The 26,221-nt window shown below is 39.9% G+C and overlaps 1 protein-coding gene and 1 long non-coding RNA gene across 3 annotated transcripts; both read right to left on the reverse strand.

Moving 5' to 3' along the window:
* Positions 1 to 7,609: 7,609 nt before the first annotated feature.
* On the reverse strand, positions 7,610 to 20,334 carry LOC124172339. 2 transcript variants are annotated; one of them, XR_006868131.1, is made up of 9 exons: positions 20,290 to 20,334; positions 20,088 to 20,162; positions 19,900 to 19,950; positions 19,490 to 19,645; positions 8,481 to 8,580; positions 8,271 to 8,398; positions 7,996 to 8,170; positions 7,841 to 7,916; positions 7,610 to 7,763 (listed from the first exon to the last, which is right to left on the reverse strand). XR_006868131.1 is itself a non-coding variant. In XM_046551785.1 (6 exons), exons 2-5 carry the CDS (start codon positions 8,569 to 8,571, stop codon positions 7,873 to 7,875), a joined length of 438 nt encoding a protein of 145 aa, XP_046407741.1. In that variant the 5' UTR covers positions 8,572 to 8,580; positions 19,490 to 19,746; the 3' UTR covers positions 7,610 to 7,763; positions 7,841 to 7,872. The 2 variants fall into 2 exon arrangements, 1 of the variants encoding a protein (XP_046407741.1); XM_046551785.1 differs by lacking the exons at positions 19,900 to 19,950; positions 20,088 to 20,162; positions 20,290 to 20,334 and having other exon boundaries at positions 19,490 to 19,746.
* A 143-nt stretch (positions 20,335 to 20,477) lies between these two features.
* Positions 20,478 to 21,166, reverse strand: LOC124172600. Its single transcript, XR_006868205.1, has 3 exons — positions 21,012 to 21,166; positions 20,695 to 20,919; positions 20,478 to 20,560 (listed from the first exon to the last, which is right to left on the reverse strand). It is a non-coding gene; the product is annotated as an uncharacterized LOC124172600 (long non-coding RNA).
* Positions 21,167 to 26,221: the final 5,055 nt, after the last annotated feature.

A 26,221-nucleotide genomic window follows, 5' to 3' on the forward strand; every position in this document is an offset into this window, starting at 1 on the left:
GTTCATGTGTCAGGTTACGCTGAACAAAAGTAGAAAAATATCCAATGCATCAAAGTATCCGAAATCCCTGATCGCGGTTTTCGAGATTTTAAGTACAACATACTCAATATTTACATTGCCATTATTATGAGCGGGATGGTATTTGCCCGTGTTATTCTGATAAATGTTTTTTTTCTTCTGTGCGCGATGTGCTATTGAACGATTTACCTAAAGTTTCTGAGTATAGTAACTCAAGATTCACGTTAAGTATCAATAGCAAGGAGGATGAACCTACTGTACATTGAAAGAACGATTTTTAACAGCGTATCACGATATAAATTAGTAAAATATGCATTATGGTAAACATTATTTGCTTATTTTGATGGATTCCTGGTGTCAATTCGGTAGTCAATTCAGCAGCAGTAGTAGAACTATATAGTCTCCATGATTTTACTAAGAACAGCGAATAAACGAAGATGTGAATCAACAGTAAAGATCTATAAGTCGTCCTCAAATTTCTAAATCATACCAAACAATTTCATTTCCCAATGTTAAAGCATATCACATAACCATTTAGTTCATTTCTTATCCGGAAATATGATAATAAATAGGTGAACACAGCAATCCACATCAGTGAAGCAGACGGCTGTGGCACCCAAATATAACACGAAAACTGCCTGAAATGGATTATGGTTCCATGTATTGAAGCGGCAGGTTGTATATGAAATACTATTAAGTTCTTTTGAAGTGTATTACATAGAAATGGCTACGAAGTAACGCAATACGATTTGGATGAATGCAAGTCAAGAATCAAACTTGACTCGTAATGTTTAGGTACATTATAAACACCTTTAGTTACGTCGTCAAGCAGTTTTCTTCAGTTCTAGATCTTCTTACGGACGAAAGAAGCTGAGAAATACACCGTACGAAGGTTTTAAAAGAATATTTCTATCTTATTAGCTCTTGATATTATGGTTTATGATCTCTCCTTACGCCAATGCTTTATGATTGTTTTGATTTTACCATCACTCTGGCGGCCATATTGGAAATTGACGTCACTGACAGCAGCGCCGCCATCGGTCATTTGAGTCTCGAATTGCACATCGATTTGGGACTAAACGGACTTCCTTTGATGTCAATACTAGAACTTCACATGAAACTCTCAATCCTCAATACCCTCATGCCACAAAATGACGCAGTGACTGGTCGAGCCAATGCACTTTCTTTTTTGGCGTCAACCAAGAACATTTCTCTCTCTCCCGCCCATCAACTTGCATGATCTACTTCAATGCTTTTTGTTGAGGTGACATGCCTGGACAACAACGGCTGCAATTCCATCTACCTGATCATCACTGGTCCTTTGACACATCAATAAATATTGTATAATACGATTTTTAGTGCCAACCCTTTCACTGCGAAGGCCGTCTTTTCGCAGCTTGAATTTTCCAACACTAAAGGTCAAAGTCCATGTTTTCACAGCTTAAATTTTTCTAGAAATCAAAATCCTCTCTACATAGACAACCACAAATTTGAAAAAGTGGACTCCTTTAAGTATTTAGGCGTTTTTATTTCAAGAGAAAACAAAGAAGCAATAGAAATACAAAACAGGCTAAATCTGGCTAACAGATGCTTCTACGCCTGCAACAAACTCATGTCCTCAAAATTACTATCACACACTACTAAAACCAGAATATATAAAACAATCATAAGACCCGTACTGTTATATGGAAGTGAAACTTGGAAACTGGATAAAAAGGAAGAAAGAAAATTAATTGTTTTTGAAAATAAGATCCTTAGGAAAATATATGGACCAATCTCTGAAGGAGGAGAGTGGAGGAGAAAACACAATAGAGAATTAAGAGAGCTATACAAGGATCCAGATGTAGTGTGCGAGTTTAAATGTAGAAGAATTAGATGGGCTGGGCACATTTTGAGAAGAGAGGACACTAATCATTTAAAACAAGTTATAATGAGGAATCCTGAAGGAAGAAGGCCAAGTGGAAGACCAAGGCGAAGGTGGTGGGACCAAGTGAAGGTAGACCTGGAGCGATTAGGAGCGACCGAGGAGGACGCTGGAAATAGAGATAGATGGAAGAGGATTGTTGGTGCGGCCAAATATCTACTAAGATATGTATGGCCCTGGGAGTAAGAGTAAGAGTAAGTAAATTTTTCTAAGCTTAAGACCAAAGGCTGTGTTTACATGGCGTTGCAGTCAAGCATGCCAAGTGAGTCCCAAGCACCATTTGGGTCACTAGGCGCGAAAGGTCCGACCGTTTCCTATTGTCCTTGTTTATCTCGGCCCATTCCGGCACTTCCCACAAGTCTTCCCTTCCGGCACAAGTTCCACTTCAGGTGCTCATGGTCACTTAATTGTATATAACTTAGAATAACTAAAAACGTACATTCTGCATTTACTGAAAATCAATGCCAAGAATGACATTCTGGATGTTCTACTGATCGGTCACAAATTTTAACCCTTTCGCACCGAATGCCTCACCTGTGCGGCGAGGATTTTCTTCCATAAGCAACAGATGCCACACCAGTGCGTCCTGAATTTTCTTATCCTAACCAACGAATGCCACACCTGTGCGGCACAGGTCAAAAAAAGTGACCGTGACGGACACAATAGACCCACGGACGCCGTCGCCCCTCACGATCCGCCTTAGCGCTCGCCCAGTCCCATCTTCGGCCGCTCAGGTTGACCCTTTCCTATCCTCTCCACGCGGTCAACTACTGTTATTTTCAGTGTGTTTTCAAAAAAAATATTTGTAGCTTACTTTTGAAATTCAATGCTAGAAATGAATTCATCTTTTTTTTGCTGACCACATGGAAACTTCAAACAAAATTCTTATGTTAATCTCAACGGAGTTATAGAAGCACTAGTAAATACATTAAATCCGTCTAAATCAACGTTAGAACTTCGTTTAAAATTTCTGCACGCTCAGAAAAAACACAAAATACATTTTGAATGTAAAAAAATCAGTGCGAGCAACAAATATTTGAATATATTTTGCATTAATATTTTAGCCAGTTGACAGCGAACTCGTGCCAGGAAGGGGCTTTTAATCCTTCTAGGGTCTGGGACAGAGGCCGAGGAAAGGGATCGGCGCCCTCTGAGTCGGGTCCAAAAATGGTTAGGGAGGGAACCACTGCCTTCAGTTGACACGAAAACCCTTTGTACAAGGGAGTAAAGAAAACTTTCAAGAGGCTCGTATTGAGGAAGAATTTCCCTGAACCAAGGTCCGGCGCGAAAGGGTTAAACAGAACTCTAGCTTTCATATTATCAGAGTGCACCATCACATGAACAAATGTTGGAGTCGCTAAGGTTAGATGTTTAATTTTTATTTTTAAACATTACCAGTATTTTTATAGGAGCGACATTGTAATGATTTACATGCAAAGATAAACATTATTCAGTTAGCCACACTCCAAGTGTAGATTTGTAGTGAAGTTTGATAAATATCCGATTAATAACTCCTATGAAGAAAAGCCCTCGCAATGTAATAAAATATGATTCTCTCAGTATGACACGCAACCGGCTATACACACATTTTAATTAACTTTGATTATCATCTAACCTCCATATTATTCAACTTGTTTTGTATAAACATATCTATATAAAATTATGAGCATTGAAAAATGACAAAATTTTATTTATTTTTGATGAAATAATATTTTGTCGTAAAATAATTACAAATACGATTTACTCATGGTTTTGGGATAACTTTCGAGAATTATAATGAAAAAACTACAGATGGGTCGAATAGCAAAGGGTCTAGCCGGTTAAAATGGCGAGAAGTGCCCCCCGATGTTTGGAAAAAAATAAATATACACTTAAAGTGCATCACAAATTATGTGTTTCCCCTATATTTCAGTTTGGACAACTATGGATTATAACCCCAAAAAAATTGAAAAACGGTTTTCATTTTTTTGACCATATCTCCAGTTTTTATTTTTTTAATGTTGTTATCTTGATTTTAAAAAGTAAAAACAAAAACTTTCTACCACCATGATTTTATTTTTCAAAATTTTGAGTTTGAAAACTAAACTTTAAATAGTTTGAAATATTCTAAATTAAATTTAAAAATTTATGAAAGAGTTGACACGCCGAAAAAAATGTATATTGTTACCCCTACATCAAAGTATATTCCTAATGTTGTGCAGATTTTTATAATTGGTGGAACACAGTGAAAAACACGAAAAACTGCTTTGCGCCATTTGCATCAACGTATTCCAGGAGGAAATTTGAATTGATTGTTGAGAGCAACGATTGCTGATCAGTTTGTATACCATTTTCCTGAACTGAAGGCGGCTGACCTTGAGCGTGCTCGCAACCCACCCACTCTTCTAGCCAATCACAGAAGAGCGACAGGAGAAAGTGTGCAAGAGCCCGCAGTCTCTCTCCGAACTCCGTTGAGTGCACATCGCTCTCCAGCTGGCAGTGTTGCCAAGCGGAATCTTTGGAGATCGCCGAGTGCTCGTTCTGCTGCCCCCGAAAGTACCGTTACTCTCAAGGCTGGCAACACCGGTCGACCGGATGGACGGGAGCGGAGGGGAAAAGGGAAGGGGATGAAGGGGAAGGGAGAGGTGGAAGGGGCAGCGCTCCCCATTGGCTACTTTCTATTTTCCACCCAGCCGCCTTCAGTTCGGGAAAATGGTATAATATTATTGATCAAGGCTACAAATTAGCATAAACAATTCCCATCACATTTAGATTACTCATAATTACTGGTTATAACCATACTGCTAAGCTTTAAGTTCTTCTCCAAGCTTCGAGAAATACACTGAATTCATCTCTCCTGGCTTTAATATGCAGCTTTGGAAATCAGCCAAAATCCTGGCCTGGGTGAATCAGCATAATTAAATCAAGGTCTATAATCAGTACACCCATGTCTCGTATAGCGCAAATTCATTCCTCGGGGAAACATTGCAATGCAGTGTAGCCTAATCAAAAATCTTAAATGCTCTCGTGATAAAACGTGACCTTGCATTTAAGTACAAACGAAATTTCTATCATTTTACGCATTTCATATATATTAATCAAAATCCATTGCTGTGCAATGGACAAAAGTATTACTCGTCATTTGGTCCAGAGTTATTTATCTGGTCTACTTAACAGAATGATAATAAGTAATTTAGATCGTTAATTAAGCATGGGGCTAGTGGAAATGGATTTTTTTTCAGCAATATGGTTTGAGACGTATGTTTGCCCTCATAGGTTATTGGGCGATTGACTTCCAGGTAGAGGGTCTATGCTAAAGCCTAAAGGTCATCGGTATTCACGGGGGAGAAATGGAGCGGTGTCCGAGTGGCGCATGAATAGCATCAACACATAAAAGGGTCCGCTATGGAGTCTCAAACACAATGGCTTCATTCCCTCCCCGCAAGTAGGCCTTCTGCGACTCAGAAATACAGTTCAGCAGTGGAAGGTGATATAGATGGAGCCATACAGAGTAAAAACCAAGAGAATATGGCAAAAAATAAGAATGCGTGTAGAAAAATCAAGAATTTATCATGAAAAACTATAAACCTAGAAGAGGAATAGAAAGAGGTCAATTGCTTTGAAAATGGAGAGCGTCAAAGCGATATTGCACGGAAGTTTAAACGCACGATGCCTTATTCTGAATAAAGACGAAGTTAAAACATCAGTGACCTCAGCCGCCAACTTCAACCAAGCGGTCTACACATATGGAAAGTTCATAGTGAATCAGTACAAAAAGACAAGAGTGGTAATCGTTCCGAGAAATTTAGTGAAAGCTCCGGTTGGTTCCAGAATTTCAACGGCAAGCAGGTAATTTCAGTGCTGCGATATCAGTTGAATCTGCAAGTGTTGATAGCGCAGTCACCGCAACATTTTCTGATGAACTCCAAGCTGTGATTGAGAGTGACTCCTTTCCCCCTCGACTAGTGTTTTGTGTTAACGAGACGGTTTATTTTGGAAAAGAATGCAATCTCGTTAATTCATTTTCAGGGAAGGAAAACCTGGGTCAGGTTTCAAGGCGTTTAAAGACTGTTTCACGTAGCTGCAAATGACTCGGAGGACTTCAAATTAAAATGATTTATCATTCATAAACTCCGCTAGCTATGAAATGGCATTCAAAGTAGCATTTTCCTGTTATTTCGATGAGCGACAAAAGGGCCTGAGTTAAAAAATAGTTGTTTTAAAAAATCGTCAACAGCCGGCAACGCATTACGATCCCCTGAGACAGCAGATGTTAGTCCACCCGCAGGACAGGAGGGAATTTCAAAAGCACGTAAGAATTTCTTTAAACGCGAATGAAAGTCTTTGAATGTGTGCATACTATCTTTAAAGATGTTTTAAACTATAAAAATTATACATAAATAATATTTTCTAAGGCTTTTTATGGGAATACAGATGTTTTAGAGGAAATTCAATACCCAAGACCTATGCTACCAGGAACGCATCCCTATCTTCCCAATGTTGAAATGCTCTTGTATAACGCAAATTTGTATAGGGCAAAGACCCCAAGGAACGCATCCCTTACGCTATACGAGACATGGGTGTACATGGGAGGAGTGGACTGAGCTGATGAAAATATTGACAAGTAACAAGAATTAATCCATGGAAAGAAATGATACTCTTCCTTCCATTAGCCTTCCGTTATTTTACTGCTGGCTTTACAAAATGCTTGGCAATTGCATAAAATAAAAGATGTGAAGCCAATGGATCTTCTTGAATACCGTCGCCATGTGGTCTGTCACTATATAGAGACATATGGTAATACTGCTGAGCCTGGTGGGATAGGGAGACCATCTATGAATCCTAAACTTGACTCAAATCATGACAGCTTGAATCATAGGATAGGAAAGCAAGGAAAGCAAATTTGCTGTGTCCCATGTCACAAAAATAACACTTTTTAATGTAAAAATATGCAATTTATAATTGCATGTCAAGTGTTCACCTGGATATCTCTCTTAATAGTACGCTACCTTGGTTTGACAAGGTTCTAACTGACCATCAGCTGGTTTTGAGAAAAACCTTGTCAAATTTTTAAACTGCTCTATTTCTATTATTACTAGGAATTTATTTTTGATTGTTGGCACATACACTAGTGATCCACTAGATACACTAGTAATTATTACTTTAAGAAAATATGTTATTCATTTTATTTTTATACAAGTTTATATGAGTAATAAAATAAGTAAAATGCAGTTAGAACCTTTTCACACCAAATATTATTTTTTCCTCCTTGCTGTTGGAACTTTGTCACTGTTCTAAATCTGTTATTATTTTACATAGAGGAATAAAAACCGGTGCAACACATAGAGAAACATAAACTTAGCTATCTTGAGTGAAAACACCAAATTTTGCAAAAATGTTAGTTAGAACATTGTCAAACCAAGGTATGGAGTTAGTTAATAACTGTCTGAAACTAATGTTTTGCCAGTTACCATTGAGTTCCGTATAGTAGTGGATTTACCTAGTATTCCATTTTTAGAACACCTCGTAATTAAAAATTGACAAAAGATACATTGTCTTTTTTCTTTCACATATTGTTCTCATACGTACTTTTATCTACAATAGGTAAAAATCAGGTTAAAATTTGCATTTTTCAAACCTTCGGCATGTATGGGATTGAACACTCACCTCTCGATATTGCCATCCATCACACCGTGCTGGAGAAGGAAAGGTGTGTCTAAATCCCCCCCTGGAAGGGAAGTCAGTAATGAGAGAAGCAAGCAAGCATTCCATCACCACCTCCATCCCCCTCTGATTAAGGTGGACACCGTCGGGACGGCGACGATTACCTTTACCCATATACCTGTACGGAAGAAGGAAAGGAAATGAAAACAACCTTAAGTGGGCATTGGAAAAAGCATATGAGAATGAAATACTAACCTCTCAAAAAATCTTACGTCTACCCCACCGTGCTAGAGAAGAAAAGGAGTCGTAATATCTACGACCCGGAATCCCCCTGTAAAGGAAGTCAGTTATGAGAGAATCGGTTAACGTCAGGCAGCATGCGTGAATTCGAATACTGTGTAATATCTTACATCTGTTGTACCGGTGTAGCCACCGTCCCGGCGCCAGTACGTGCCTCCTGTATATTACATTACTCCACATAGCTGGCGCTGGAGGTATAGTAAGAAAGGTTACTCCAGGGGCGAGCACCCGCAGCTTCATGATCAAGCGATGTATGTCGGCTCTCAAGGTGCGATATAAGCAATCCTGGATGAAGGGGGAAAAATAATACATTATTCTGCATGAGAGAGGAGTTGGAGTCCGCTGACGCTCTCTTTCACGGAAAAGTGGAAATAGGAACACTTACATTACGGAGGTCGTTCGACCCGATGAGGACGATCACAGGCCTCGCAAAATATACGTGGTAATCCACGAGTCTCCTCAATTGGATGACTTTCTGCCCCGATACACACAAGCCGATGCGGGCAGGGCGAACTGTTGTAAGAAATCACAGGGGATGAATATGAGGAGAAATCATTGGAGAAGGTATTTCATCATAGTATGAGTATGTACTTACCTCCCTCCAACCGCCACCCCAAATGCGCACCCAAGCGCACCATATGGGAGTCGCCCAAGAGCTGATGTCCGAACATCACTGGCCCTTCCATGGTCCGCTACTGAAATTATAATAATAATAATAATGATTTATTCGACGTTAAACACAATACAATGCAATAGTCTTCGTTAAAGTCAATGATATACTAGATGAAATGAATGAATGCAAATGCAAATCATGAAATGCATTCATAGAGTAGAAAGCTTGGCTAAATATCCACAGGTGGAGACAACGCTTAAACTTGGGTAATGAACAGTCTCTGGCCTCTCGAGGTAGGTGGTTGAAAAGGCACAGTTATATATGGTCAAAAGATTTGCTTGTTGTTGACAGCCTACATTGAGGCTGAATGAGATTATTTTTTAGCGTAGTGTTATGATGGTGAACGTCACGACCAGTTTTATGGCTGTCCAGGTTCATTTTTACATTTATAAGACATTTAAATACACATTGACCATACAATGTCATTATGCCTCGGAGAGCAGCAGGGTTTGCGAAAGTTCACTAAATGCTTTCCTTTGCATTGTTTGTGTTGTCAAGACACGAATGACGTTTGCATGCAACCTAGCCCCCCCCTTTATCCTCCACCGCTTCCCCCACTTCTAAAAATAAAAAATAAAAAAGTTGAAAGGTGATCCAAAAAGAATTTTACGTATCTCATGGAGAAGCAAAAAAAGGAACACATACGGAGAAGAGAAATTGCAAAGTTTGCGTTGCATTCTCGCGATGCCGTCACTCATGCTGACAAATTATACCACCACACGCGCCCTCACTTCCAATCCTCTTCACTTACGCCCAAATTAACTCTATCGGATTGTATTTACAGTGGTAGGGAGGAAGGCGCACCACTAAATGGCCCATTGAAAGGGCTAAATTGTCCAACTGATAGGATGAAGTGATTTTATTTTTCACCATGTAGTCTTTTACCTTATCGAGTAGTTCCTTCACTGTGTTACTATCACTTAACAGTACGATTTGCTGTCGCAGCCAGGATTGAATTTGTGTTTTCCGGTACGCTGTGTTGGGAATTTTATTGGAGATTTTGGAATGATAACTCGCATTATCCATCACTATAATTGACGGCCGGTCCAACCTCCTCAACAGTTCTTCAAACCACCAAGTAAAACAATCCGCATTCATGTCTTTGTGGTAGTCGGAAAGCGGATCTCTACTACCTGATCTAAAAACTAATCCCATACCTTCGATAAAGCCCACCACACTAGATCCTGCATGTGCTACGATTAATCGCCCACCCTTCCCTGTAGGCACACGCATACCTCCTTCTCCCTGGAAATTCACCCAAATATGACGCTGGCAGTAATTTTGGTTGACCCAAGTTTCGTCCAAGTACACAATCTGTTCGTAAAGTGAGTTTACTCGGTGAGAGTGCATGATTTTCAGAAATTTCATCCTGCACTCCTTGATGTCACTGCGTTCCATCAATATTCTTCTGCCATCATTTCCCAGCACATATCTAAACCCCAGGTTGTTGAATATTTTTCTAAAAGAAGAATATGAACCACGATATCCTGCAGCTTCTTGGAAAGCAATTCTCACCCTTTCCACTGTTGGATATATACCTTTATGGTACATATTGAGAAATATTTGACGTACTAAATCCTCATCGAATCCGTCAATTTTACTCCGATTCGGATATGGCCCTCTCTTCTTCCTCTCTGTTTCTTTCCCGATGTTCTTGAGGAGCGAATAAACGTAGCGGGTGGACACGCTACATGCCGTGGCTGTCTTTTTCACAGCTTCGCCGTTCTCATTGCGAGAACATCCAACGTTGAAAGCAGCGAATTTACTCCGATGCACCTTTCCACGGTTGGGGACGTTCTGGTCATTTTCACTATGAGTTGATGCTGTTGGAGATGTTGCGAGTGGATATAAATGTATTCCAAGGGATTCATAATGCTCGCTACCCGACACTTCATCCAAACACAGTCTTGCCCAATCCACGACAGAATTATCACAGAGAGTATCAGGACGAGTTGCCACAATTTCCTTGCAAAAGAATTTGTAAACGCACATAACGCGTTCCCTTAGCTCTCCGGAAAATTCCTTAGGCATGGTAACACAAGAGAATTACACAGGCCACTGAAGTTGAGATTTGCTCGGAGGGTTTCGATGGACTGACACCTGCAGTGGTTTAGCCACAGTTCGACGTTCGAAGGCCCAGTAAGATTATTAAAAATTTCTTAGAATCCCGTAAATCTATTGAATAAAGAAAGGACCACCGAAGCGGACAGATTTCTGAAAACTAGGGTCAGCGCAGATTATCTTCATGTTGTAGCGCCCCCGCGGAGCGCCCCGTATCCTTTCTTTCATGGTCGTACGTGAATATCTCAAGGGTTCATGCCAACGGCACTTGGAAATACTTGCTAATGAGTTTTTCCCAGAATTTGAAGCGCTGGAGCTTCATGCGACCATGAAACAAGGTCGCTCCTTTTGGTTGGTGGTACCATGGCTGCGAAAAATCACCACGGAAGAATTTTCTTTTTCAAGGGTTTTCCCCGAAAACCCAAACATCAGACGATCAAGTAGTGGAATTCATAGGTTCGAATCAGTGTTGAAATTTTATAACCAATGGACTTCAGGTAAAAACAAATAATGAAAGGAAAATGTAAAGAAATGAAAATATTCCGTATAATTTGGAATTCATTGGAATAAGTTCATTTTGGTATTATGAATTTCTACATCCGTTTTAGAGATTCATAGGGTTTGGAAATGAGAAAGTTCTCATTTATAACCGCAGAGACGATTACCCCATACCTGATTAAAATCGATTTTTTTAACTGGTTGGTGAAGAATTTTATGTTCTGCATAATTTTTTGCGTAGTCATGGAGATAGCCGATGAGAATAATATTCTCAACCCCCAACGATGAATAGTGGAATCACTTTAAGTTTAGACCCGATATCTATTGTAGTGTATCATAAACAGAATTTCTATGTTAAAGACCGGCGCGTCGGCGAGGCATTACGTTCGCCCTCGGCGATTCTTTCAGGTCGCCTCTTTAGAAGGTTCATACCGGGCGCGCATTGAGTCAAGAACCGGTTAACGGGATTGGACGCCGGCAGCCAATCCGGGTTCCTCTACCATGGCCAAATGGGCTTGGGGAAACTCTCTAGTGCACAGAAACTCTGCGAGCACTATAGCTCACCACAAGATTGAAAAAACGTTATGCATGCTAATGAGTTATACTGCCACACACTGTTGGAAATGGTGATATTTTGATGCAATCCCTTCATTTTAGAATTTTTCCACCAGCTACTATTTAAACAAGTTCAGCATTCTTTCGGGCTGCATCCGCGTCCGTTGTCGAAGAACCACAACAGTTTCGCCAGCTCTCCTGCCAGCATCCTCAGGTGAAGGACGCTGAAGATCCTTCACCTGAGGACGCTGGCAGGAGAGCTGGCGAAACTGTTGTGGTTCTTCGACAACGGACGCGGATGCAGCCCGAAAGAATGCTGAACTCAAGTAATCACCGCGGAAACCTGCGTACGGACTATTTAAACAATTTTAAGAAAATCTACAATATAGAATATATGATTGATGGCTACTTGTGTATCCATCCAATACTTCCATTGTTGTTGCCAATTGTAGTGAACAATTTACATCTTTTATTTAAAGAAATGGAAAAAATTGTGCAGCGGTAAGGTGATAATGTGAAGTGGTTCAGTTTGGGGCGTTAGCGAATAATGAGAGGGGAAATCCTATTGGGCTGGGGTTCCAACACGGGAAGTGATTGGCTACTGTTAAATAAACCAAGTGAAGAGGGACCCTACCATAGCCGGCATTTGGGATTGGAGTAAAGGAGGAATTGCCACTGCTTAGAGAAGGCTTAGTACTTGGTTATTGGGATGTCAATGACGCACAGTGGTCCCAAATCGAAGGAAGCTGGAAAAAAATTATAATGTCGTAATTTCAAAAATGAAATTTGGTAGCAGATTTCAATCACTTGAATCCCATTTCGACAATTTTTTTATGCTATCCCATTATTTCAAAAATATTTGAGCTATTATTCAAACAATTTTAAGAAAAACCTATAGTATGGCTGTCATTGCAATAGGCAGTAAGTTGTTGTTAATGAAGAACTGAAAACAGTTTCACTTTAGGAACTAACGACATGAAATTGACAAGATTCGAATCCACGACCATCATCATAGCCAGCGAGATGCCGAAATCAGAAAAAATACTCACACTTATTCATTTTTGGCATCCAATAGGGAAGTGCACTAATTTTTTTTTATTGCTGAATTTGAAAGTTTAGCCTAAAAAAGAAACATTAGTATAGTCACTTTTATTTTCTGCATCTGGGGTATGCACTTTAAAACGTTTTGAAAGTCGGAAAATTTCATGTTGCGCTGAAACACAGTGCCTCCATCTTGATTGAGATGTGACGTCACAAGGCAGTAGTCACCAGTGGAGTATCGCTGTATTCCGTCGCCTTCTTTAGCGCCGCGAGAGTTTCCGGGAATCGGTGGAGTTTGCTTCCTAAAAATGTCGTCTAGTACCGAAAGCATGAATTCAAAATAGAATTATAAATGATTTTTTGTTCCAAATTTCATCTCGACGTCGAAACAAAAGCCTGGAGAAGATATTCATTCCCGTGCCTTAAGCACAAGCTATACGGAATAAATGGTTCAAGGCTGCTCCTGACTCTTACCTATCGATGATATTCTGTTTTGAAGATCATTTGAAGGTATTGTAAGATCAAATTGATATTTATTATTTATATTATAATAATTTACTTAATAGGTACCTCAGTCACATCAGAAAGTGTGTTGAGTCAAAATATCGCATCTTCCGCGTAGACCTACGTAATTTATAAACTGAAAGTAGTTTGGTTAAAGAATTATGGCGCGACTGTTTTTTTACACGACCGGGCAAAATGCGTACTTTGCCCATGATATGTGCATATATGATAACAAACGATTTTTGTTAAAGTTAATCTTTATTTGTTGAAATTAGTACATTTATAGGTGATACAGATATAAAGGTACATGGCAGGTCGTGCGGCGTAATTTGTATTCCACTGGTGACGGGGTCATCTTGCTGATCTAAAAATTAGCTACAATACCTCGGACTTTGAAAACTCGCAATATAGGCAGTCAAAGTACATTGTAAGAATACACAAGACCATTATAGCCCAGAATGTACGTACAATGTCGAAATCCTTGGTTTTCAAAGATTGACGTATTTTATACGCCAGCGCGCCCGGTCCAGGGTTATCAACTTTTATTTCATCCTATTTGTTAGTTGAAATTATATTTCAGAATGGTTCTTTTAGCACAGCTACTGAGGTAAACTGGTAGGTACTGAGTACAAGGTACTGAGGTATGTACTGAGTAAGTAAACTCCCTTTGGAGTAATGTGAATTACAAGTGTTCGAGATACATGGCATTTTATATTCACTTTGTGTTCTTATTAATTATGCCTGTACGCATATTGTTGCTTGCCGCGAGCCTTTAATGGTATGTGCTCTTGCAAGAGTGGTTTTCATTTTTAATGTGGAAGTTGGTCAGTATAAGCAAAGAAAAAATTAACATTTTAGCGCACACCAACCCTTGTAGTCATCGTATCTCGGCGTTTATAATGACACTGCTAAAATACCTAAACGCCATAATGACGATAAAAAAATTGTCTCATGTCAATGATAGCTGCAATTATAATTAATGATAAACTAGACGCCGTATGATCACAATGAAGGCAACAAAAAATAATGCCATGACGTAGGCTTGAACCACTGTCATTCGGGTCACATCTTTCCTTCGACTCGTGCACTCTACCACTACCCCAACCAACCCATTGGTGGATGGTGGATATTTTGGATTTATATATATAACTTGTAAAAAGTAACGCATGAAAATTAATTAATTACAGACTAACTAACGCCCTAATTGAAAAAGATGCAGCAAGGTACGCGGTCTCCCCTTGTTAGCCTTAACGTCTCGCATTTCTATGGAGCGTTGAACCTGTCCTCCTTATTCAAAAATTCAGTAACCACAAATACATCAAAGTTTGGTATACCATTTATAAATCGTTGGAATTTTCCTTCTCCCAACCAAGATTACCTTTTCTTGAACCCATCCTGGACAGCGAACCATTGCAACAACCAGCCAGCTCGGAAATAAGGCTAACATCCCATGATTCTAGTAGCGAAGGGCGAACGTTCCGGCCGGCGTGAATACATACGCAACGAATAAGTCTTGCAGTAAAAGTCTGAAATAGGTTTATTAGTTTGACTCGGTTCTTACAAAAAAAGTTTTGGCATGATAAACGGCATTGTGCCAAAATATACCCAGCGAAAAATAAATGCCATCATGCATTTATTAAAGATTCAATGTGCTATTCGTACTACTCTTTCCAAAGTTGAAGTTGATACGTAAATGAATATTAATATATTACGCAATGATGAAGTCGTTTACTCAAAAGAGAAGCAGCCACATATATAATCTGAAGATATTTTATGACAGCAAAAAACGGATACCCTCAAATTCTGTAATTTTTCTATGCAATAATAGTGGTAGAACTAAACGGTGTAGAAGCTGCCTTCTGCTACTGCCTTGTGACGTCACGGCCAATATTCAACATGGACACCCGTTTTCGCGGCCTTTGAATTTTTCCATATTTCAGACGGTCATCTCGAATCAACTATTCACTATTAGGATTTAAACTGTGGTTTTACGACATTATGTTATTCTGAACTCTAATTTTAAAAATGTGTTTGGTGCATTTGAAACACTAGTGCACTTCCCTATTATTTGATTAATCACACTAGATGAAATAAATTGACCGATACAAAGGGCATTGAAGAGAGAAATGTTTCAATTTCAATAAAAGTCACTTACATGTACTACAAAAACGAATTTTAAAACAATTGTCATCCGATATCACCCTATCTTACTCAATGTCACCCTGTAAATCACTTAAAATAAGCAGATTTTCACCTCAACTCATAGGCTATTTATCTGCCACTTGAAATTGTTTCAAAAACCAGAATGTAAAAATGAAAAAAAAATGAAGAAAACAAGTCCTGATAAAGGCAAATATATTCTCCCAGGCGTTGATGTAGTTCTGAAGTAAATATTTATTATTTCAACTGACCATAAGTTCATATTCTAAGAGCTGCTGCAATAATTACAATGTGTGGCTTAGATATTAAAAGTCTTCCAAAGATATCATCCATAAGAGGTGTCTTTCATCCTAATTGGCTGTTGAAAAAGTGGCTATTTTTTGCATGAATGGATATGTAAGTTGAAGTTATTAAGGTTTGCAAAATATGACTATATAATTATCAATATTCTTGTTACTACAGAGCTTCAAAGTCTGCAAAAAACACTTAATTCTTTTGTGCTACAAAAACATCCTGTGACGTCAGAGTGCAAGTAAGCAGATTCGCTCCAAGGCAATAACAAACAGTAACGACCATAACAGAGGCTCACCAAAGCCCTGCCCTATCTGTGGAAGAGGTACAAGACACAAATGGCCCGCCACGTGCAGCGCGTTCATCCTGATGCGTTTGCTAAACGTGGAAGGGAGGCCGTGGAGAGGTGTGACCTTCTTGTGACTGCAAGGCTGTGACCTTCTTGTGTGGGAAGGGAGTGCATCCCTACCTAGAGCACTTTATTCTGAAAATATTTGGATCCTCATGGAAGGACTCCCCTGGGGACATGTCCCGTAGCCTCTCATGCCTCGGGATAGAAGTTATCCCTTCAGGGTCGACCCTCGAGGAGGCATGCAGAGTTGGTGAGGAAAGAGGTAATGAAACACAAGTGACGAGTCGTCCTCCTTGGATTCATGATATTTCTTCATAATTTCATAAATGTACTGTTTTCGGCAGTGGGAAATGGTTTAACCCTTTGGATACGGCGGAGTTTTCGTCTTAGCATGACTTCTGTACTGAGCCCCAAGAGACTTCTTTCTCGTGGTACGGAGCATTTTTGGAGGACATTCGTTAAGAAGGCTCTCGCAGAACCTTTTTCGAGGGACACAGGGACTTTGCATTATCTCATTATCTCGGACTCCGAGAGTAGTTCTGCTCCCTCCTTTCCGGGTTTACGACCATACTTGCGGCATTGGTTCGCAGTCAACTTATGTATTGCGCTTATATGTATTTAGCAAATGGATAATAGTTGCTTGGACGTACATTGCAGACTTTGAATTGTAGTCCTCATTTTTAGCTGAGCATTGTCAAATTTTAAACGAAGTTTTAAGGCCATTATTAACACATTTAACGCAGCAACAATTTCGATGTTAATGTTCATACATAACTCGAAATATAAGTTAATATTTGTCATGTTTCGTTTAAAAGTTGTAAACGCTACTCAAAAGACAAATAATTCAATTCTTAGTGTATATTTCCTGAGAAATGAACAAATATACATATTTCGAAAATTGACTGCATAAATAATTTAATGGTTGCTTATTTCTTCTCCAGAAATGATGATTTAGCTGTGCGCAGTTGAGGAGCCGGGAAATTGAAACGTAAGATATTTTCAATGAACTAACCGGTACGACAGTAATCTAGAGCTCATTTTGTAAGTCATTTAACTACTCTCATTTACTCATTGCTTTTAACACGTTGAGTGCCGGCCACAAGTTATAAAACCCCACTGAAAAATCTAGCCATTTCTACTAAATTTGAAATTTTTTTCAAAACATTAGCATCAAAAATATATTTGTATTGATGTGTATTTCAATAAAAATGGAATATGCTCTTTTTTAGAACAATCAGGGGCTTCTCTAAAAATAAATGGTGGAGACAAAAATTTCTCTAATTTTAATATTAAAAGTGCTGCATGTTAGCTGCTTATTATATTCATACAAGTACAATCAATGACTTAGAAACTACTTCGAGCCATAACCCAGAAAATGGCCACTTTAGCAAAGTTAACAAAATCGTTATCCTTATCGCAGAAACATGGTTCAAAGACGAACAAGATTGCTTTAAAAGCAGGAATGCAATGAAAACTATCATTTCTTGATGATGGGATGGATTGATTGATTTTCAAATTGCTGTCAGAGCGGTCAACTTTAGGGGAGGAGGCCACCGGCTTAGAGGGATGAAGATAAGGCCCAGCAAGGGTGAGCTCGTCGAAGAAAGGGTCCCGGATGAGCAACCTTTCGGATTACACCCATGTCTCGTGTAGCGCAAGGGATGCGTTCCTTGGGGTCTTTGCGCTATACGAATTTGCGTTATACGAGAGCGTTTTAACATTGGGAAGATAGGGATGCGGTCCTGGTAGCATAGGTCTTGGGTATTGAATTTCCTCTAAAACATACATATTCCCATAAATAGCCTTAGAAAACATTATTTATATAAATGCTTATAGTTTAAAACATCTTTAAAGATAGTATGCACGCATTTGAAGACTTTTATTCACGTTAAAAAAATTTCTTACGTGCTTTTGAAATTCCCTCCTGTCGTGCGGGTGGGCTAACATCTGCCATCTCAGGGGTTCGTAATGCATTGCCGGCAGTTGACGATTTTTCAAACCAGTCTAAAAACAACTATTGTGTCACCCAGGCCCTTTTGTCGCTCATCGAAGGGACAGGCAAATGCTACTTTGAATGCCATTTCATAGCTAGTGAAGTTTATGAATGATATATCATTTTAATTTGAAGTCCTTCGAGTCATTAGCAGCTACGTGAAACAGTCTTTAAATGCCTTGAAACCTAACCCAGGTTTTCCTTCCCAGGTAGATAAGATTCCTATTTTTTGCCATTTTCTCTTGGTTTTTACTCTGCATGGCTCTATCGAAATCACCTTCTACTGCTGAACTGTATTCTTGAGACGCAGAGGGCCTACGACTGCGGGGAGGGAACGAAGCTATTGTGTTTGAGACTCTATAGGGGACCCTATTATATGTCGATGCTATTCATGCGCAACTCGGCCACCGCTCTACTTCTCCCCCGTGAATACCGATGACCTTGAAGGCTTTAGCGTAGACCCTCTACCTGGAAGTCAATCGCCCAATAACCTATGACGGCAAAAAATGTCACAAACCGTATCGCTGAAAAAAAAACTCATTTCCACTAGCCCCACGCTTAATTAATGATCTAAATTAACTCATTCTGTTAAGGAGACGAGATAAATTACTTCGGTAGGCCAGCTTTCTGGACCCAATGACGAGTAATACTTTTGGCCATTGCACAGCAATGGATTTCGATTAATATATAAACAAAAAAGAAGATTTGAGGCAAGCAATAATATTAATATGCGTAAAATGATAGAAAATTCGTGTGCACTTAGCGCAAGTTCACGTTTTATCACGAGAGCGTTTAAGATTTGTGATTAGGCTACACTGCGTTGCAATTTTTCCCCAAGGAACAAATTTGCGCTATATAGAAATTGCGCTAATCAAAATTGCGCTATACGAGACATGGGTGTACTTGATCGAAAGTGCATGATAGGAAGAGTACGTTCACAGCAGTCTGCCGTGCCAACATACTAGATACGTTCATAGCAGTGAAAGGGTTAAAGATAATGAAACACAAACACACAAGTAATTGATTCTTTTACGCACCACAAATTTCCGCCGATAGCTTTGGATTTCAGAAGAAACGTCTTGCTTGTATTTCCACCATTTGTGGTACCGCTACCCGCTTTTGGAATGTCTAATAAAAGACCCATTCTTGTCCTGAAAGTCTGCCACAATTCTTTGCGAAAAAGGTTTGAAATTACAAAACTCGATTTTAAAGAAGTGCCAATTTTCTAGTAACACTGACTTCATATACATTTCGTTAAAAAGTGCCACTTCCATATGCATCCATCAACAACACTTAAAATACCACTTTTGCAACACCTTATTATGAAGAAAGACACCTCATGGTGGTCTGATAATTTTTACAAAGCAATAAGTCACCTTTGAATGTAAGGATTCAAAACTCCCAAGTTCATCCCATGGCTGGTAGTGGCTACACAATATATTTTATTACTCGATGTGAAATGGCAGACAAACTTACCCATATTTCAGGTCTGGTTGCAGACACAGGAAGCTACACCTCTGACGGTCTCCATCCTATCAGGCTGACCAGGATCCTTCAAAGCTGACTACATTCCACCATCTTCTATCTGACGCAACACCTCTGCTTTTCCTTGTGACCACACATCTCGGAGCACTAGATAAGAAATAAATAATATTAGAACCAACTGAACTTATAAAGAGTAGAAGGCCCTACTGCCTTGAACTAAGAGCTTGAGTATGCACCAAGCCATGGAAGAAAACTCAACATGTTATTCAAATTATGCCAACAAACTGAGACATTATCAACAAATGTATGCACAAAGATAAAACAAAGAAGTGGGGTAAAACCTGGGAACATAATAAAAAACTTCTTTCCTAATCTGCTATTCACTGAAGTTATGAACTCACCCGTGGCAGTTGTGATCGTGGGGCCCCGTCCTCCGCAGACGTCTCAGCATCCTAAAATTGTAAACATTAAATTGCTGGGAATAAACTATGTTTCCGAGTAAGGAAACAGTAGAATTTGGGTGATTAGCATGGACTAAATTAAGTATCGATCTTGTCTAATATTGAGTGAGAACAAATGGTCGACTCACATAAATAGGGCATAGCCCGTCCACCTCCCCATTCAAAACAACCGGTGTTTCCTCCAAATGAACGGAATCCGTTTCCTTAGACATGAAAGAAACAAAAGGGAGACATTTTGCACTAATGTTTTTACAAATGAAGAGGTGGGATAAGAAACAAAATGAAAATTTTCTTATCTAAATCTGCTATTCGCCAAAGTTCTGTACTCACCCGTGGCAGTTGTGATTGTGGAGACCTGTCCTCCACAGATGTCTCAGCATCCTAAAATTGGGAAAATTAAATTAACGGAGATGAAATATGTTTCCGTGTAAGGAAAAGGTAGAATTTGGGTGATAAGCATGGACTAAAATAAGTATTCCTCTAGTCTTATTATCAAGTGAGAGCAAATGGTTGACTCACGTAAACAGGGCATTGCGCCTCCACCTCCCCATTCAAAACAACTGGTGTTTCCTCCAATTCAACTGAATCCATATCCTTACCCCTGAAAGAAACAAAGAAACAAGACATTTTTAACTTGTGTTTGTTCAAATGAAAAATGAAGAAGTTCAATAAAATCCAAGCACTTGTTCACAACTCTCCTCTTCGATTTCTGCTGTACACCTGTCTTTAACTCACCCTCACAGGTAATGGCGATGGTGGGGATATCTTCTTCCTCGGTATATCAGCGCCCTAAAAAAGTGAAGCATAACATTTCCTGAGATAACCAAATAATATCAGATGAAAATTACAATACAAATTCATGATAAGGTATTCTTAAGTCGCCCATGGCTTGCCACTCGCCCTTTCGAATGTGCCACAGGCTACTTCCAGAGTGAAGAATAATCTGGGAAATGTCCTCCCCTGAAATTAAGAAAAATCTAGGTAAGAATTTCGCTAAAATTAGCACTCAAACTTTCAATATCATATTTGGAAACAGTTTATCCTTTACCTACCTCGCAGTGTCGGAGGTGCCTGAAAAATATCTGGCGTCGCGGGAAGACTCAAATTCTCAGATGCAAGAAAAATGTTCAAGTCATTTATGTATCCCTAACAGAGGATAAAGAAACCCAAAGTCACATTTATGCTTATGTTGGTTCGGGAAAGTGAAAAGTTGAATTTGCATGTTTTCCATGATATGCAATTAGTATTTTTCTATTCTAGGTATCAAATATAATTATAGCATTAACTGACAGATTCTCCGACATATGCCTCCTGCTGGTAAACCTCGACTCTGTCCTATGATATGAATGAAGAATGAAGTAAGACATTTGAAGTAAGACAGAGAATGAACTGGAATGCAAACTCTATCCATATACAAAAACCTCTCATTTATTTTTATTTTTCATCCAAGTACTCACCTCACCGCAGGCAACGCTCTCTCCTCCGCAGCTTTAGAGTTCTGAAAAGGAAAACGTAGCGTTACAGGGCGTACAGTAAAAAGCTTCATGGGATATGAGAAATGTCCTGTATACTATAAAAAGTGTAAAGAACTCATTGACTCACATCCGGAATATTTTTACTTCCGTCTCGAGGAGAGCTGACGGAGGCGAAATTCCCACTTCCTCCGTTCTTCTGATGTCAGCGTTCTTAAAAAGAAAACATAAATCAATGGGGATATCGTAAACAATTTTCCACTACCGAAAACGACGAAGTATATTTATGAAAATATGGAAAATATCATCAATATCCGTCAACATCCGTCTCCTCCTCCACCCCGCATGCCTCCGGGAGGGATATCCCCGAAGTGATTACTTCAACCCCGAGGCATGCGAGGCTCTCCCGCATTTCCTCTGGGGAGTCCCTCCATGCTTGACCGAATGCACTAAGTATATAGTGCTCCGGGAAATTATGAAATAATCGAACGAATAACACAACCTTTATCTCATGAAAATTAAGTTTTTTCAGTCATTGGAATGTATCATCATGCCCCAATCTTCGAGTGAGTTTCCTCGTCGCAACATATTTAAGTGTTTAGACATATTGTTGATCGTTAGATTTACCGGACATGAGCTAATAATACATACTTATATTAAAACATTCACAAAGACAGTTGGTTAATAGTCAAGGAAACTGTTTCCTTTTGAGTGCATGTAAGGTGACTTGTAATAGTTTTGTTGACGTCAGAGAATCAGGAAAATATAGTGTTTTAAAAGTTATACGCCTAGATTGCGTTATGTATAGGATTCAATATCATATATTTTATAAAAACACAGCAAGTTGTGAAGGTAATCATTCGAAAACTTGGTTTGTTTTCGCTAATATTATCAGCATTCAGCCTTACCAAATTGCAAGCAGAGACAAATATTTATTTTTAGCACTGGTTTTCACCCACACAACTTAACGACCAAGTAGCCCAGTGGTTAGAGTGCTTGACATGCGTGGATGAGGTCTCCGGATCGAGACCGAGTGACTTTGTTTTTTTTTCGCTTTGAGTTAGTGTTTAAAATTTACCTCTATCGCTTGTTTCACATAAATGGTTACTTGTCGCTCTATGAAAACTTTACCAATTATTTCATTAGCAGTATTTTTTGTTCACCATAATTGTTATCATCGATCCATAGATCTTGAGAACAGTAAACACATTAAGAATATGACCTTGCTAAATTATATAAATCACTCATTGCAGAATATAGGATCTAGGTTTCATAAAAATGATGCGGAGAATACCATAAATGCCTAAGTAAAGTTAATGATTATATCTAGTTGAGAAAACTTACGTCTATTTCAGTATCCTTAGCAAAAATTCTATCTTGTAAATCAGGTTGGAACGACGGAATGATAGCATCCGAAAATGATTTATTTTAGGCCGAATTTAGGGCAGGGCGCCGGCGTCTTGGATGGAGTCCTTCCAGGCGTCGAATCATCATCGGTTGAGGGCCGGCAGGCTGCTTTTTCATCTATATCGGCTGCTTTCATCATACGAGGAATGGCCTTATTTAATACCTCGGCAGCCCTCGAAGACTTGGCTTGGAATTTGGCCGAAAGACGCTGTGGTTCGGCGTAGAGGTTCTTCATGTCGTCATCAGCCGGCGCCGCCGACTCCGGCAGGGAATCAGCGGCGTCGGTTTTGGCCGCCATTGGGGCCTTGTCATTGAGGGGAGGGCAGGAAGGGGCCTAATTCCCTAGCGTGGGGACCCGGCCGTTTCCCCCGGGCGGTGCTATGAGCGATTAACGGCTCAGAATGCCCGGGGTAGCGGCCGAGAGCGACCGGGGATGGTCACCTTGTGCAGCAGGGGGCGACACCCAGAGGTGAGAACCGCAGTGGCCGAGCTTGAAATTAGGAACAAACTCGGCCAGCCACGGCCCCCCGGTTGGTCCCTGAAGGTGACGGAAGGGAATTGGTGAAGTAGCAGTCGCTGTTGATGCTTGGCGATGAAGTCCGGAATTGGCCCTCTTTAGGTCCTGGGATCCGGAGTTAGTGCCGCTTCCTTCCCGTAGGCTGACGCGGGTCCAATGGCAGGGCTTCCTCGCTTGCCGGGGGTTAGCCGGACAACGCTGAAAGCGTCCTCGACCGCCCGGGCCCTGGTTGCCGCGCCTCACGCGTTGTCGCTTGTCCTTCGTTGCAGTCGCCCACGATGAGGATCACTCGTTGGCGGCGTGCCGCGTCTAGGTACAGCGAGGTGTGCCCAAGCAATTGGAGAATAACCAAGTAAATCTGTGCAACCCAACAGAAAGCATTGGAGGGTCATTCAGAGTGATCAAACGGACCAGAAGATTTTTAACGTTATATCCGAATGACGGTATAAAAAATCACCCTTAAACCTGAGGGAAAGGACAAAGTAAAAACGCAAATGTTCTGCTATTTACAACACTGTTTACTGTGATGTGACTTATAATCTACCGTAACTAACGAAACAAACAATACAATACAGTGTGCCTTCGTCAGTGGCCTTGTAGAATGTAGGGGTGGGAAGGGATAAGACCCTGGTATGCGGGACAGCCCCCGCTCCCTCCAGACACCAATTAAACATCCCGTCACCAGCTCAACGTCCAGCTTGTCACCTGTTTTTGCTTTTGATGTTTCTACACATGGTTTCTATGAACTTTGGGACATAATACAATCACAGTATCACTTTTGCAACCTAAGAACCGTAAAATATTTGACGCTATACCCGAGCGCCGCAATATTTGTAAATATAAACGGGTTTTCGTACAACATGAAATGTTCAACTTTGGCTGGTCTGTATGAAATGTGCCGTTAAACCCGAGTTGACGTTACAGCAGATGCCCTTATAACCAAGTTCCACTGTATACGCAACATTTAAAAGAGTTGCATCCCCTCACCAGCTCAACGTCCAGCTTGTCACCTGTTTTTGCTTTTAATGTTTCTACACGTGGTTTCTATGAACTTTGAGACATAATACAATCACACAACCACTTTTGTAACCTAAGAATCGCAAAGTATTTGACGAGTCGCAATATTTGTTGACGATATAAACGGGTTTTCGCACAACGTAAAATGTTGGCTAGTCTGCATAAAATGTGACGTTAAACCCGAGTTGATGTTACAGCCGATGCCGTTATAACAAAGTTCTACTGTGTATGAATGTAAGGTGACGTCCGTACGTCCAACGCGTTGGACGATTTCACGCAGAAAATGTTGTGGGTTGCATCCGTAATGAGGTCACATCTTTCTTATGGTACATTAAGTTAGGCCAAACGGTTTGCCTCGAAGTATTGACATTAGTTGATGGTTTCCTCCATTCTAATCTAGGCTCTCAATGGCAGAAACCTTTTTTTTGGTACTTTTTCCGCTGCCCTGAATCCACCTGAGAAAGTGATGACGATGATTCTCCTACATCTTCCGATGTCTCAGCGCTCTTAAAAGGAAAGCATAGTGTCAATGGGGATAGCGTAAACAATTTTTCACTGCCGAAAACGACGAAGTATATGTATGAGAATATGAATAATATCATGTGTCCACGGAAAACGACCCGTTACTTACCCCGTCACAATCCCTCTCCACCTCCACCCCGCATGCCTCCGGGAGGGATATCCCAGAAGGGATTACCTCTATCCCGAGGCATGCGAGGCTCTCCCGACCTTCCTCTGGGGAGTCCCTCCATGCTTGACCGAATAAATTCAATATGAAGTGCTCCGGATACCTGGTTATGCCTTTTGCCACCAGGCCCGTTACTCCCCGGGAGCATTTTGCTATAACTTCCCTTCCATATTTTTGGTATACTGAAGGGTGAACTAACTTGATGTGGCGGGCCAATTGGGTAGAATACCTTTTGCCATATATAGGGCAGGGTTTAGGTGTTCCCCTGCCCTTAGTTTTCGACACCATCTTCCAATTTATTTTTTTATTCATTTCCATATACCTAAAAATAGAAGAATATTTATTTATATAGACACGAACGTTTGCAAAGTAGAAGCAAAAACTACAGCCTGCCTCCCGAAAATAACATTATACAATTTACTAAGTCTATTTGAAAGAAAACGTGTGTTCGTAGAGATGGAATTAATAAAAAGTAAATAACCAAATATAAATTTTTACATATGAGTGATGGTAGGTCAAACGTGTGAGATTAAAAGCGTTGATCTGTCCTATTTTGAGCTTAAATTTCTCAATATTTGTTAAAGATTCGACAATGACCTTCAGTATATCATATAAGAATTTGTATTCTTTGGCATATAAAGATTCGTATTTTTCTTTCCAATTGCTTTTTGTTTCGATGCATTTTAAGACCAATAGGGCCTTTATATTCTAATTTGGGACACCTTTATTTCTTACGTAGCGTACTAATATCATATTTTACTGTTAAAGATATCCATTCTCAATTGCTCAAGCAATATAAGCTTCGCTTGTGGGTACCTAGCGGCTCCTAACCTAATGCACTTAACATATATGTAAAGCTTTCTGAACACCCGTGGCAGTTTTTGACTAATCTCACAGCTTTCCTTTGTGTTTTATTAAGTTAAACAATTAAGTCTTTCTACACCGCATCCCATATCTTCGTTGCATATTTAAAATATGGTCGTATGAGTGCAAAATAGCACCTCTCTTTTAACTTATCATCCAAAAATCTTCTCTCAATACCTTATTGGTGCACTGATATTTTGGTATAAAGGTATAATGATATCCGCGGAAATCGGATAGCGAAAAAGAGAATTTTCTCCATTCAAAATGTTACTGCCGTACTATGAAACTGAAAAAAAA

The sequence above is a fragment of the Ischnura elegans genome (genome assembly GCF_921293095.1).
Source record: "Ischnura elegans chromosome 13 unlocalized genomic scaffold, ioIscEleg1.1 SUPER_13_unloc_1, whole genome shotgun sequence".
Classification (NCBI taxonomy): Eukaryota; Metazoa; Arthropoda; class Insecta; order Odonata; family Coenagrionidae; genus Ischnura; species Ischnura elegans.

Excerpts from the sequence above, each read along its gene's own strand:
- LOC124172339 (XM_046551785.1), bottom strand. The coding sequence starts at position 8,571 with ATGGAAGGGCCAGTGATGTTCGGACATCAGCTCTTGGGCGACTCCCAT. Across the intron at positions 8,399-8,480 it reads GGGGTGGCGGTTGGAGGGAG|TTCGCCCTGCCCGCATCGGC; the intron begins GTAAGTACATAC and ends TTCTTACAACAG. Across the intron at positions 7,917-7,995 it reads GCTACACCGGTACAACAGAT|GGGGATTCCGGGTCGTAGAT; the intron begins GTAAGATATTAC and ends CTTCCTTTACAG.